The sequence below is a fragment of the Dreissena polymorpha genome, chromosome 6, assembly GCF_020536995.1.
Source record: "Dreissena polymorpha isolate Duluth1 chromosome 6, UMN_Dpol_1.0, whole genome shotgun sequence".
Classification (NCBI taxonomy): Eukaryota; Metazoa; Mollusca; class Bivalvia; order Myida; family Dreissenidae; genus Dreissena; species Dreissena polymorpha.
In genome coordinates this window covers 8,974,382-8,989,994 of record NC_068360.1, presented here as the reverse complement: position 1 = coordinate 8,989,994, position 15,613 = coordinate 8,974,382, and the positions used below count along the sequence as shown (strand labels likewise).

At 36.7% G+C, this 15,613-nt stretch overlaps 1 protein-coding gene across 3 annotated transcripts in view; it reads left to right on the top strand.

Moving 5' to 3' along the window:
- Positions 1-4,950: 4,950 nt before the first annotated feature.
- Positions 4,951-15,613, top strand: part of LOC127834693 (ecto-NOX disulfide-thiol exchanger 2-like) — a 31,931-nt gene continuing 21,268 nt past the window's right edge. For 2 of the 3 annotated variants that reach the window (XM_052360716.1, XM_052360715.1), the window contains exons 1-8: positions 4,963-5,001; positions 6,641-6,682; positions 7,097-7,207; positions 7,709-7,819; positions 8,109-8,266; positions 11,130-11,232; positions 12,864-13,073; positions 14,749-14,982. In XM_052360716.1, coding sequence (XP_052216676.1) covers positions 4,992-5,001; positions 6,641-6,682; positions 7,097-7,207; positions 7,709-7,819; positions 8,109-8,266; positions 11,130-11,232; positions 12,864-13,073; positions 14,749-14,982 — 979 coding nt within the window. In that variant the 5' untranslated portion in view covers positions 4,963-4,991. Of the gene's footprint in view, positions 5,002-6,640; positions 6,683-7,096; positions 7,208-7,708; positions 7,820-8,108; positions 8,267-11,129; positions 11,233-12,863; positions 13,074-14,748; positions 14,983-15,613 lie in introns of all 3 variants that reach the window. The other variant, XM_052360714.1, reaches the window with a different exon arrangement.

Genomic DNA, 15,613 nt, shown 5'->3' with positions numbered 1-15,613 from the left:
TCCGTGTCGTGCTAAAACCTTTACATTTTGTCGAGGTTTGAACAACCCATGCGAAAGACAGATCGGACCTGGACATTTCCAATAAAATTTGCCGAGGTCCTGTATTATTCCCTACATTTTCTGACCTTGTGTCCGACCAAAAATAATTGTGTGTTTTGGTAAAATAATGAAAACGAAACTAGAATATGAACAAATACCGATTTCAGTGTTCAAAACCAAAATATGATCAGTATTGATGCTAATGTGTTTAAGAATTTTATAAACACAAACGTCCGACATTTTACACAAGCGCTTATGAAAAGTGAATTTTCGGATGGGATCATTCCCATTTAACATCCGTTAATCAAGTGACGCAATGTGCGAGCATATTCATATTTACAGGTAATATTTGGTTATAAGGACCCATCAATTGGCAAATTTAATTTAATTTATTTTCGTAAATTTACGTATTTTGTCTATAGTTTCAATGTGTCATTAATGCCAATTTATTTTTATGCCCCCCGATCGATAGATCGGGGGTATATTGTTTTTGGCCTGTCAGTCTGTCATTCAGTCCCAAAACTTTAACCTTACAGTAAAGTTTTGCAATAACTTTTGAAATATTGAACATATCAACTTGATATTTGGCATGCATGTGTATCTCATGGAGCTGCACATTTTGAGTGATGAAAGGTCAAGGTCAGGGTCATCCTTCAAGGTCAAAGGTAAAAAATTAAAAACTTTCATATCATAAAGTTTTGCAATAACTTTTGAAATATTGAACATAGCAACTTGATATTTGGCATGTATGTGTATCTCATGGAGCTGCACATTCTGAGTGGTGCAAGGTCAAGGTCATCTTTCAAGGTCAAAGGTAAAAAATTAAAACATTAATACAGTAAAATTTTGCAATAACTCTTGAAATATTGAACATAGCAACTTGATATTTGGCATGCATGTGTATCTCCTGGAGCTGCACATTTTGAGTGGTGAAAGGTCTAGGTCATTCTTCAAGGTCAAAGGTCAAAAATGTAAAACTTTAATACAGTAAAGTTTTGCAATAACTTTTGAAATATTGAACATAGCAACTTGATATTTGGCATGTTTGTGTATCTCATGGAGCTGCACATTTTGTCAAGGTCATCCTTAAAGGTCAACGGTCAAAAATTTAAACTGTAATATCATAAAGTTTTGCAATAACTTTTGAAATATTGAACATAGCAACTTGGTGAAAGGTCAAGGTTTAAGGAATTAATTGCATTTCGCTCGCCATATTTAACGGTTAATTGAGCACGTGTTTTTTGCAAGTTGGGTTCCGATTTGCCGAAATAACTCGGCCCTAAGCATTGAAACGACGAATACATTTATCAATGGTTTTCCCAAATATACTGATTAGTTTCGATTTACAAACTTTCTGTACAGTTTCTAACTATGGTGGACGCCCGTGTTTACAAAATTTCCAAACACATCTATCGTAAATAATGGCAGTTTTATTGGATTATTTATACTTATTATCAAATTTCAAGGTATTCTATTTTAATCTACTATAATATCCGGTTTGTTTATATAATTAACATATTAAACAATATAGTTGCATCACAGACTCGGAAATAAATTTGATGGGGTTGCAATTTTACTGACGCTGATTTTCCTATTGTCTGTAATTTTGACCCGAAATAAATCTTGAGAAGTGCCCATTCATTTTTGCTAAGTGCCCATTCAACTCTGTAAGCGCCCAATGTTTTTTCATCTATAGGGCAGTAATCCCAACAGAGAAAAAATATCCCAATCTCTGAAGATTACTTAAATACAAACTGTTAACATATTAAAGTTTGTTTACTTGTTTTACTAGCTGTAAAACCTATTGAAATTCCCTCAATGCAGTACAAATTTAAGAATGGATCCCTTTTGATGGAGAAAAGTCGTGTTGTTCAACTTGTTAGGACTAAAATTTTGAAATTTTTGTTGTTCAATTCATGGTAAACATAGTAATATTGGAAGCATGTTTGGGCTTTGTTTCCTATATTTAGGAAGCAGCCTATGGCTCTTAATTGTTGAAAAATGAGATGCAAACTTTTCATATTGTGAAAAATTAAGTTGCAAGCTTCTTATGGGAAAAAGTTGGGAAAAACGAAATGTTAAATAAATAAAAAAGTGAAATGAACAGCACAATCTCACAAAAGAAAAAAAAAAACAGCAAGCATTTTCAATAGTATATTAACTTTATTTAAATGCGTTTAGCTGCACAGGGAAATGAAGTACATCAGCAAATTTGTTTGCACAATACGTTAGAACTTAAATGTTTGGGGATTGTTAAGTGGCTCAGCAATTACATTTAAAAGCCATGTTTAGGGCAATTGACGGTGATAAGCAGTCTTCAGATTTCGCTCTTGCTCATTCAATGATAGAGGTTCAAATTTAATTTGCTGCTAACACACACATCTGTGATAATTATGCAAATTAAATATTATGGTCACAGTGCTCCAGCTAGGAATTTGAAAAGAGCCGGGGGGGATTTTTTTGTCAAAAGGGCACTTTGGTACGCGCAAGTATTTTGTCAAAAGGGCACTTTCGAGCGCACGGGCCGTTTCTGGAATGCTTCCTCTTGCATGTAAATTTATATGTTATTAATAATTGTTAGAATAAATTATTCCCATTATCATTAAACAATTCAAATTTAATGACTACAATGAGAAATAAATTTATTACAATGTATTTTAATAAAGAGATTTATTAATCATCATAATATGTAAAAAAAAAAAATATTTTTTTTTTAAGGGCAGGGGGTGGCCCTAGGAAGGGCAGGGCGGAGGTTCAGGAGGGCAGGGCGGGGCGCTCTTCGATTTAGGCCTAACTGGAGCACTGGGTCAGAAATGAAAAATTGGACATTTTTTCATGCATCAATTTCATGAATATTTATATTCAATACAGTCAATCTTGTATTAAGAGACCACTCAAGGGAGGAGTAATCAAAAGTGGTCGCTTAATAAAATGGTCTTTATATAAAAATGGCCATTCTGGAAGAATGCTTACCCTCAATTTTAATCTATATGAAGGATAATCTCTTTTGTCCACAATGATTTTAACTTTTATATAAAATGAATAGAAACACAATACATAACAATATTTTACTTATAATGTGTTTTATTTTTTCACTTATTATAAATTATCATTTATTATAAATGAATTGTGTGTACATATTTATTTGCAAAAACAACATAGACAAGGAAATATTTTTCCTGAGAACAAAGAATTTGGCTAAAAATGTGTAACAAAGGACATAGATCCTAACACAATGTTGTTTCTGCTGAGAAATGAAGCTAACCAGCCAGTGGAAGCCTTGAACGTCTCAATTCCTAAGTTCGACGCAAATCTAAGGGCCTAAGCACAAATGAGAGGGCCTGACACAGGCATTCTCCTCGTCGTTGCATCCTTAAACCACGTTAACACAAGATCATTAATGTCCTCGTTCCTCGTGCACCTCACGCGTTTTTTTTCACCTTACACATTATTTTCCACGTCTTTAAGCATCTCGGCTTTACGCTTAAGAATGTTCTGAATTGAGTTTTACCGAATCCAAACTCATCTGCGATTTACGTGAACTTTTACTCTTTGACAATTCTTAAAACCGGAATTTTCTCGTTCAACGTTAACACTTTTCGTTTTTGACATTTTATTTTCATCACGTACGCTTAAGGAAATCTGACTCGATTATGATACATAATGAGCTGAAAAAATAAAACACGTCAATTGAAAACAAACAAACAGATCTGATTGGAAAATTTATGAAGTAAATAACAATGTGATTGGCTAACAAATATCTGCTAATTAGCATAATTACAACGATTAATGTTTATTTCCGCACTTCTCAGGAACTGTTTGTCACGTACAGTGCATTGTTTCTGCACCTGTTATCTATGCTCGAGAAAAATCGGCGTTGTCTCTTAACGTTCCACATAGTAAACTATTTAAGCTGTATACTGTGCGTACTACGTTCCTCTATTATTCAACTCAATAAATTAATACGCAGTCTACAACAATACCAGTCAGAACCGGTCAACGGACAAAGCATAATCAAAATAGTTGGTGTGAAAACAAAGCAGAGGTGTAGCAGTACATCTTATCGGCTTAGATAAACAATTTGTCCCTGAAAGATCAATAGATTAACCATTTTTACCTCTTAGTGGTCGCTTAATTCAAGATTCAGACATCAAAATACACAAAATATCAGCGGTCGCTGGTCGCGTAAGACAAAAGTCGCTTAATACAATATCATTATATAGCGAAAAAGCTCAGAGGGATTTCAAAATGGTCGCATATGGCAAAGGTCGCTTAATACAAGCGGTCGCATCCACAAGATTGACTGTATATGTAGATAACCAAATATTTTTATGCCAACGAAGGAGGGGCATATAGTGATCGGACCGTTTGTCCGTCGGTCTGTCCATCACACTTTGCGTTTAGGTTTCGAAAAATGCTCATAACTTCTATATCGCTTTAGATAGCAATTTCATATTTCGCATGCCTGTGTATATGGACAAGGCCTTTCCATATGCACACATATTTTGACCCCTGTGACCTTGACCTTGAACTTAGGGTCTGCGTTTAGGTTTCAAAATCTGCGTTTAGGTTTCAAAAAAAGCTCATAACTTCTATCAAGTGTTAAGGGGGCATAAGTCATCCTATGGTGACAGCTCTTGTTTTCAATTGGATTTCATTTGAAAACTTCAACACACACTAGTTGAGAAATCTCTCTAAATTCCAACTTAAAAGACGTTTCTTTGCTAATTGTGCAAAGAAATTATTCTTAAGCAATGGCCAACTGGTGTATTTCATTTAAAATGTGTTCAAACTGTAACGGCCATGTTATACCGAATGTCGTATTTGGTTTGCTTTTTTATCTTTTATGAAATAAAAAATAAGTCAGTGCAGCACTCTAATTGCTAATATTGTTATTGTTTCAATCAGTTATATTTCTTTTCAGATCTGCTTGTGATTGATATCATATCCACATGTACCCAAGTAAGTTAACATTTTCAGTGCAGGAACCGAATTTTGAAGGCCTTTGCATACAGTTTGGATCTAGATGAGTGGCGTCTCATCAGGATCCAAACTGTTTGCTATTTTGATAGTATTCTTTGAAAAAAAATCAAAGAAAAATGCTTATTTTAGTAATTCAGCAGACAACATTTTAGCAGACGACACATTAAGCAGCATGCAAAGCAGGTTTTTTTTTCCTTCTTTGCGACCCGCCGAAAATTTGCCCTTTCCCCTCGGATTTTTTTTCCCCTCAGCTGGTAAATTTTCGCCTAGATTTTATTTTCCCCCTCCAAAAAAAAAAAAAAAAAAAAAAAATTTTTTTTTTTTTTTTTTTTTTTTTTTAACTTTTTATATATAAGTTAACCTGATCCACTGTAGAAACTAGAAAAATATTGCATAATTAAATTACCTGTTGCCTTGAATTTGTTTTAAAAACAGTAAAATACGTTAAATTGATTATTTTAGACTTTCCTTATTTTCCCCAAAATCCAGCTTTTCGCAGATTTTTTTCCCCCAAAATTCAACGTTTCGCGCGATTTTTTCCCCTCAAAAAAGGCCAGGCCCTTTCCCCAAAATCAGATAAAAACCCCTGCAAAGGGTAAAGATAGAAAAGCCACTTACTCTGCAGATAGGGCTACAAGTTTACACAAATTAAGTCATCCCTACTTACCAACTTACTTTTTGGTTGCCCTTGGTTTCATGTTGTTCCCAGTCTTCCAGTGAAGACGTCTTTTAATCCATAAAAATGTGAATATCAAGATATGTTCACATTTTGTGCATACAAATGATGGAATCAATGTATTTCTTACTACCGTATACATGTATAATTGACTGGTATTTGTTAACATTTTATGTACATTGTGTATAATCAAATACACTTTATGACATGGCTTCAAGATGAGCTTCTGTTACAAAATGAAAGTGCTGTATAATCTGAAAATGGGAAAGTTGATTCATTTTAATATTCTTTCCACACAAAGAATAAGTCACCAATTCAAGTAGGATACAATGTAGTAGTATTTACAACACCTTACTGTAAAAGACATTTATTAGCAACTAACGTATCTACATGTAAGCCGGAATGTACAGTGAATGTATACAGAATCCTTTGAGGTCAGCATTGCAGTCTGGAAGACACTTGATTTCACACATGACAATGACCTGCAACACTCAACAATAAATAATGTATTTCATCATTTTTTATAAACCCTTTCCCACTCAGAAGCAAAGTGAAAATGGCTATGTGCAATCTGCATAAAACCAGAATAGCCTGCGAGTAACTCGCAGTCTGTTCAGGTTTTATGCTGTTTGCTTCTCATCAATTTCTAAGGGTTTGAAAGAAGACTTTAAAACTTAAATCTATTAAGAAGGACCTTTAATTGAAATTAACTTTCTTAGGGACTGCAAATGCGTCAAAATATGTATCTAAGTGGTAAGGGGTTAATCTGAGCATTGATTGTGGCATTTCCGCACTAAGTTATGACAAGAGTTTAGAGACAGTTTGCCAAAGAAAACAGAGAAAAACTCTTTTATTTATAACATATTCTTAAAACAATTTATGATGAGTAGTTTATTACTTAATATGTTTTATCTTATTAGATTTTATATCTCACTTCTTCAGGTGCATATACACAGAATTTGAAGATGATGGGCATGGAATCAGGTAGAGCATATAATATTTCTGTTCTGCAAGCTGGGGTTAAACTTTTGTGAGAAATAATTTCTATGTACGTGTAAGGCCAAAAGAAGCAGCAAGCTATAACATTAGGGAAAAAACAATACACTTGAGTAAAACATCTTTAGATTTAATAAAATGTTGATTTGAAACTAAGATTACTGATAATCTGTTTCATAAGAACAAAACCATCCATCATTAATTTTCTTTTTTCACATCTCCCCAAAAGACACGAAGTACTGGTTCTATGCCCAGGAAACAGACTTGAGCACATTTCAAATAAGTAGTAAGTACTTACACTGCAATCACGCTAACAAAAATAGGTTTAAACTAATCTTTCGTTGTATTAATAATATCTTTTACAGAAACTCTCACTGTAATGATATATTCTTGCTATTGCAGGATACGTTGACCCCAGGATGAATAATCAGCCCTTGGCTTTCAACCCCAACAAAGGCAAGCCACCCATGGCAATGGACAAGCTACCTGAGGAAAGACATAAAAATGACAAATGTAATTTGTTTTTTTAGTCTGAAAATAAAAAATTCTATACAAATCAAAATTTCAAACTGCTTGTAAATTATATTTTTAAATAAACCTTTTGTTGACCTTATATGTAAGGGTTATTGTCAATCTTTTGGGCTAATATTCAGTTAGTTAGTTATTAAGTTATATTTAATGGTTCACCCGGAACTCCTGATAAGAATGCATTTCAGGCAAGGATTACAAACAGATTTTGAAAATCATCAGAAAACTTACCCTTTTGGTTGTTATGTTTGTGACCTCAGAGTTATTTTGCGGCTGAATATGTATTTAATGCTCTTCAAACATTAAATCGTTGAAATAAATGTCAAGAAATCGGGAGTAAATGTCAAGAAATCAGAGCACATAAAACATGATTTATAATTCTTTGTTAATGAACTTTTGAATTCGAATGATGCAAAATGATAATACGCTGGAGTTAAAATCTAGTAACTTCCAATTTGCATAGAACATGCATGCTCTGTTTCACAGATGATGATGGCATGGGTATGGGGGCGTTTACAGCCAAGCTGTTGAACATTCCACAAAATGATCAACCATACAGAGACATGGACGATGGCATGCAGATGTCCATGCAACAGGGTGAGTACAATGTACATGTACTGGAGTCACTTTTATTCACCTTAATGCCTTAGTGCAATTTCCTTACCGCTGTGAATTTTTATCAATATTACTTTTTGTCAGAATGTTATGTTACACTTTGTCAAACCATGTACAGGGGTTCATATGCAGGTCTTAAAATGTCCCTCTTTTTTCAATGTTAAAGAAAATAAAGGATTACAAGGTGTGTTATAAATATTTTATTCAAGTTGTTAAAACGAAAAAGACTATTGAAGCAATGACCAATACCTTTCTCTTGTGTTCACTTTAGGTATGGACAGTGGGATGATGATGCAAGGCGGTCCAGGGTTCTTCCCCATGGGTGGTATGAACCCCATGATGAGCATGATGGGGCAGAGTGACATGATGGCCATGGGGAACATGGGAAATATGGGGCCCGGGCCCGGAAACATGATGATGTTTGGAGGGGTGAGTTATAAATACCTGGATTTCAATAGTTTTTGAAAATCAGGAGTCAAATTATGCAAGGAAGATTATTTGGAAGAGACAAAAGTGACAATATTGCAAAATGCTTGCATCAAAAAGCAGGATTTTGCTTCAATTGAAATCCAAAATGTAAAAATGAGCTGTGCTTGGAAAATTGGGATTAATACACGTGCATAATGTGTCTTTTGAGATAATGTGGGGTGACACTAATGCCTAAACTGGAGTTTCGGTTAAGAACAGACTTCTTTGAAAGAAAAATACAATAAAATCAGAAAGTGTCGTCCCTGATCAGCCTTAGTGGACTACACCGGGTCCCTGATCAGCCTTAGTGGACTACACCGGGTCCCTGATCAGCCTTAGTGGACTACACCGTGTCGTCCCTGATCAGCCTTAGTGGACTACACCGTGTCGTCCCTGATCAGCCTTAGTGGACTACACTGCATGATCTGGGACAACTCTTTACACACATGCATGATTTTCCTGGAGAAATGCTCAAATGTGATTTGTTGTGTGAATGGCATTGATCAAGCATTTATCATGTACGTTGTTTTCTTTAAACAATAATATATTGAGAAAAACATGTATCTAACAATGTCATCTTTTTAGCTCACCTGATTGCTCAGGTGAGCTTTTGTGACCGGTCTTTGTCCGTCGTCCGTCCGTCGTCCGTCCGTACACATTTGTTCGTAAACACTCTAGAGGCCACATTTATTGTCTGATCTTTATGAAACTTGGTCAGAAGCTTTGTCCCAATGAAATCTGGGTCGAGTTTGAAACTGGGTCGTGCCGGGTCAAAAACTAGGTCACTAGGTCAAAAAAAAGAAAAAACTTGTAAACACTGTAGAAGTCACATTTCATGCCTAATCTTCATGTAACTTTGTCAAAACGTTTGTCTAAATGATATGTTGGTTGAGTTCAAAAGTGGTTCCGGTCTGTTGAAAAACATGGCCGCCAGTGGGCGGGGCAGTTTTCCTTATATGGCTATAGAGAAACCTTGTAAACACTCTAGAAGTCACAATTTTTGCCCAATCATATTGAAAGTTGGTCAAAACATTGGTTTGATTGATATCTCGGACGAGTTCGAAAATGGTCCAGATCGGTGAAAAAATATGGCCGCCAGTGGGCGGGACATTTTTCTCTATATATATATAGTGAAAACATGTGAACACTCTAGAAGTCACATTTTTGGCCCAATTTTCATGAAATTTGGTTAGAACATTTGTTTCGTTGATACAAGAGTTGAGTTTGAAAATGGTTCTGGTCAGTTGAATAACATGGCTGCCGGAGGGGGGGGGGCAGTTTTCTCAAATTTATATAGTAAAAAAAGCTTGTGAACTCTCTAGAGTCATTTTTTGCCCAATCATCATGAAACTTGGTGAAAAGATTTGTTTTATATATGTCACATAAATAATGCCATAATAATTGCCTTTAGATTGTCAAAATTTTCATTATATTATACAAAATCCTTGTAAACACTCTAGAGGTCACAATTTTGTTTCAGATTTTATGAATCTTGGTCATAATATTTACTTTTGTAAGCAAAGTTTGATGTTTGGTAAGGGGGAGTCAACTCAAAATAAAGGTCACCAGGTCAAATCTTACAAAAACAAAATCACTCCATATGCCAGAGTTTTGGTTCAATAATGATAAAACTTGACCAGGATGTTTGTCTGGACAATATCTAGGTCAAGTTTGACATTTGATAAAGATTGAATGAACCGACTCTTCTCAGGTTAGCGAACTAGGGCCATCTTGGCCCTCTTGTAATTTGCATAAACATGCGTATCCAAAAATTAATAAGCTGTAAGCTTTTTGCTGTTCAAATTTTGAGCAATATTCCTTGTGGATTTTGTGTTTCAGAGCTGCCACCACACATTGTGTCTATAATCAATAAGTGGGCCTTGCTCTGTAAATTCGGGCTTATTGCATGTTCACAAAGTGTTCTTATTGCATGCTCACAAAGTGTTCTTATTGCATGTTCACAAAGTGTTCTTATTGCATGCTCACAAAGTGTCTTATTGCATGCTCACAAAGTGTTCTTATTGCATGCTCACAAAGTGTTCTTATTGCATGCTCACAAAGTGTTCTTATTGCATGCTCACAAAGTGTTCTTATTGCATGTTCACAAAGTGTTCTTATTGCATGTTCACAAAGTGTTCTTATTGCATGCTCACAAAGTGTTCTTATTGCATGTTCACAAAGTGTTCTTATTGCATGTTCACAAAGTGTTCTTATTGCATGCTCACAAAGTGTTCTTATTGCATGCTCACAAAGTGTTCTTATTGCATGCTCACAAAGTGTTCTTATTGCATGCTCACAAAGTGTTCTTATTGCATGCTCACAAAGTGTTCTTATTGCATGCTCACAAAGTGTTCTTATTGCATGCTCACAAAGTGTTCTTATTGCATGCTCACAAAGTGTTCTTATTGCATGTTCACAAAGTGTTCTTATTGCATGCTCACAAAGTGTTCTTATTGCATGTTCACAAAGTGTTCTTATTGCATGTTCACAAAGTGTTCTTATTGCATGTTCACAAAGTGTTCTTATTGCATGCTCACAAAGTGTTCTTATTGCATGCTCACAAAGTGTTCTCTAAGATTAGCCTGCCATGTCTGCTTAGGCTAATCAGGGACAGCACTTTCTGTTTTTATTACAAAAAATCATTTAAAGGAGGTCCCTTCTAAACAAAATCAAGTTTACTCGGAAAGTGCCGTCCCTGATAAGCCTGTGCGGTCGGCAAAGTCTCATATGGGACGACACCGTAGGCACATGCTTTAAGCCCAGTTTTCTGAGAACCAGGCTCAATTGTTTCACTGTTTTGCATGTTGTGTTTCCACCACTGCAGATGCCTGGCTGGCAGGGCCCGATAGACGAGATGGGCATGCCTATTATGCCTGTCAAGGAGATCATACGCAAGGAGAACAGTGTGCTCTACCCACCACCTCCCAGTAAGTGTGATTGACACATAAGCTTTGTTCTTGGGAAAATGTGGCCTAAGGACGTGCATAAAGTGTCTTCCCAGTGTAACCTGTGCAGGCTACATACTGCACAGGCTTTTCTTGGGCAACACTTTCCTTTCAAACTGGATTTTCATTATGAAGAGACTTATTTTTAAATGAAAAATACTATAAAAGTGGAAAATATCAGCCTGTGTGAACTTTGCCTGCTGATTTGGGGCAACAGGCTACTCACATTCATTAAGCTTAGTTTTCCCAAAAGTATGCTTGCTCTATGTACTAGATTGCAGGTTTTGTCAAGTCAAGAATAATAATAGACCATGTACCTTTTAGTTGAGCTTGATTGCCTAAAATATCTATGGCTTGTTGAGACACAAGTCTTTTTCCTTCGCATCTTTAAATGGTATCTTAAAATTGCTCGCATTTGAGATCGTAACCAGGACAACCCTTAGCACAGCGGATTATATATTCTAAGATGACATTCTTTTGTGCATTGAACGTAGTTGAACTTCGCTAAATATTTTTTCAGATATCTAATTTTAGCCTGTCCACACCTATCTGACATCAATTTTAAGATGCTATATCCCTTTTGAAGCTCTATGTATCTACTACTTTAAAAGGCTCTTCTGTGTCACCATATTTTAGAGGTCATACCAATACATGTATGTTATGTGTGTGAATATTAAAAAAAAACTTTTATAGTCTGTGTATTATTATTAGAAGCCTCAGCTTTATCTTTTGCTTTTTATGCGCCCGGTAGGGTGGCATATAAAATAGCATGCCCCCGGTAGGGTGGCATATAAAATAGCATGCCCCCGGTAGGGTGGCATATAAAATAGCATGCCCCCGGTAGGGTGGCATATAAAATAGCATGCCCTCGGTAGGGTGGCATATAAAATAGCATGCCCCTGGTAGGGTGGCATATAAAATAGCATGCCCCCGGTAGGGTGGCATATAAAATAGCATGCCCCCGGTAGGGTGGCATATAAAATAGCATGCCCCCGGTAGGGTGGCATATAAAATAGCATGCCCCCGGTAGGGTGGCATATAAAATAGCATGCCCCCGGTAGGGTGGCATATAAAATAGCATGCCCCCGGTAGGGTGGCATATAGCAGCTGAACTGTCCGTCATTCCGTCTGTCAGTCCGTCCACGGTCTTCACGCTAACTATAAGCCCGACAGCCAGGGACTGGTTAAATGTTAATCGGGCTACTAGAAATTAATAATTTGTATAGTTGGGCTATTGGATTTTTTTGTCTGTTTCCAATAAAGCATCATAATTCGGGCTAGTGGTTAAAATATTACCGTGAAGACTGATTGGCCATAACTTTTGCAATATTGGAGATAGCAACTTGATATTTGGCATGCATGTGTATCTCATGAAGCTGCACATTTTGAGTGGTGAAAGGTCAAGGTCATCCTTCAAGGTCAAAAGTAAAAAAATACAATTCAAGGGAAGTAATAAGCTTTAAAAGGGTGATAATTTCTTAACCTGCCAAATGATATATTGCAATTTTATTTCAAAGCGGCGCAATAGGGGGCATTGTGTTTCTGATAACACATCTCTTGTTTTCTTATTAGAAGCCTCTACCTTTATCTTATATCTTTTTGCATATTTCTAGATGCCCCACCCCCCACAACCAGGGAACGTCCTCCTGGGTGTCGTACAATCTTTGTGGGCGGGCTTCCTGAGACGTGCACAGAGGAAATGCTGCAGGAGGTGTTCGTGGACTTTGGAATCACCACCAGTGTACGTAAGAGCAAGAAGAAGAACTTTGCACACGTCCGTTTCGAACATGAGGAAAGTGTGGAGAGAGCTCTGTTTTTGTCAGGTATGGACTTTGTGTTTCGGTGTACTTGAATTGCATAAGTAGGGCTTGTACAGGTATGTCATGGGGTTTAACCCTTTCAGTGCGGGAACCGAATTTTAAAGGCCTTTGCAAACAGTTTGGATCCAGATGAGACGCCACAGAACGTGGTGTCTCATCAGGATCCAAACTGTTTGCTATTCTGATAGTATTCTTTGAAAAAAAATCGAAGAAAATGCTAATTTTAGAAATTCAGCAGACGACATTTTTGCAGACGACAAATTTCCCAGCATGCAAAGGGTTAAGTAAGATAAGAACACTCAACAAGGTTTTAAGAGTGCTTGACTTAATTCATTAACTTGGTACCTGCATTACTGGAATTTCATATTGCAGTGGTATTTTGTGTATGATCTAACATTATAGGATAGCAGTGTTTAATGGTTTATTTTCTCACTCTGTAAATTCCTCATTTTTCCCCATACTTTACACCATACTTGACATAAAATATGGGTTTAATAGCTTAGCCAGGTATGATGTAGAATTGTATCTACAATTCACTGTTTGAGTAATGGCCTGTTATACCAAACATTGCTGTAGGTTTATGAATAGCATGAGTCCACATGTCATCCGTCCTGTGAGTTTTTGCTGGATTATTAGAAACTTCTGACCTTTTTACCTTAACCCATTTATGCCTAGAGTATAGAAAAAAGGCCTTGGCAAACAGCGTAGACACAGATGAGATGCCACATTATGCGGCGTCTCATCTGGGTCTACGCTGTTTGCTTAAAGGAATTTCTGTACAAAATTTTCTAAATATAGAAATAAACATACTAGACATCCCTTATTTTGGAAATAAATTGATCCAATTTAGAAGGATGGAAGAGTCCACTTGGCATAAATGGGTTAATCAGATAGATTTCATTGTTAGTTAAGATCACTGAAACAAACCAGAAATGTTTCCCTGTATTTATACTGGATTTAGTTTTTATGAATTTGTCAGATATTGACACATACCATCACTATATTTTCAGCTGAAAACACTTTTAACATTTTAATTTGATTTTGTACTGATCACTTTAGGTTTGTCACCCTGTTATGCACATGTTTTTATGCTCCCCGAAAATTTTCGGATAGCATATAGTTGCCACTTTAAACTTCCGTACTGCCTTCCTTCCGTCACACTTTTGTTACAGTTTCTCATAGCCCCTTCAATATTTTACAGATCTCTTACATATTTGGCATGTAGGTACCTTGCATGGACCTCTTCCTTTTGATAAGGTTTGAGGTCACTGGGGTCAAGGTCACCATGGCTAATAATAGATTTTTTCTGTCACACTTTTGTTACAGTTTTTCATAGCGCCTTCAATATTTTACCGATCTCTTACATATTTGGCGTGTAGGTACCTTGCATGGACCTCTACCTTTTGATGAGGTTTGAGGTCACCGGGGTCAAGGTCACAGAGGCTAATAATATATTTTCTCAAGGTCAAACAAGGGGAGCATCATCGTTTTCAAAGATACTTGTTTACCTAAATCAGTCCACAAAATTTTTCTTTGCTTGCACTCCTCAGTCCTTCCATTGTGTTATAAAATCCAAATAGACGGACTAACATATTGGTAAATTATGGTTAACATACTATGGTATTGATTTTCATTTGAGGAAACAATCTAAACCGTTATTTTCATGTTTTGCGCGCAGGCTACAGGATGAAGGTGGAGGACAAGGATGACAAGCCCAACACAGGGCGTCTGCACGTAGACTATGCGATGGCCCGAGATGACCAGTATGAGTTTGAGTGCAAGCAGCGCTCAATGATTCGTGACATGCGTCACCGCCAACGCATGGAGGAAGATAGACTCCGGCCTCCCAGCCCGCCCCCCACAGCACAGTACAGTGACTATGAGGCAGCAGCACTGCATGATCAACTGAAAAGTAGGTCAAGTACTGGGGTAATAGAGGCACTGCATGATCAACCAAAAAGTAGGTTAAGTAATGGGGTATTAGAGGCACTGCATGATCAACCGTAAAGAAGGTTAATTAATGGGGTATTAGAGGCACTGCATGATAAACTGAAAAGTAGGTTAAGTACTATGGTATGACAGCAACTTTCACTGCATGATCAATTGAAAAGTAGGTCAAGTACTGGGTTATTACAGCAACTTTCACTGCATGATCAATTGAAAAGTAGGTCAAGTACTGGGGTATTACAGCAATAGGGACTGCATGGTCACCTGAAAAGTAGGTCAAGTACTGGGGTATTACAGCAATAGGGACTGCATGATCACATGAAAAGTAGATCAAGTACTGGGGTATTACAGCCATAATTTGACCTAGAATTGTCGCAGCAAAAAACTCCTTACATATGATCATCTATTTTTAGCTCACCTGAGCACAACGTGCTCATGGTGAGCTTTTGTGATCGCCTTTTGTCCATTGTCCGTTGTGCGGCGTCAACATTTGCCTTGTTAACTCTGTAGAGGCCACATTTATTGTCCAATCTTCATGAAATTTGGTCAGAAGATTGGTCTCAATGATATCTTGGATGAGTTCGAAAATGGTTGTT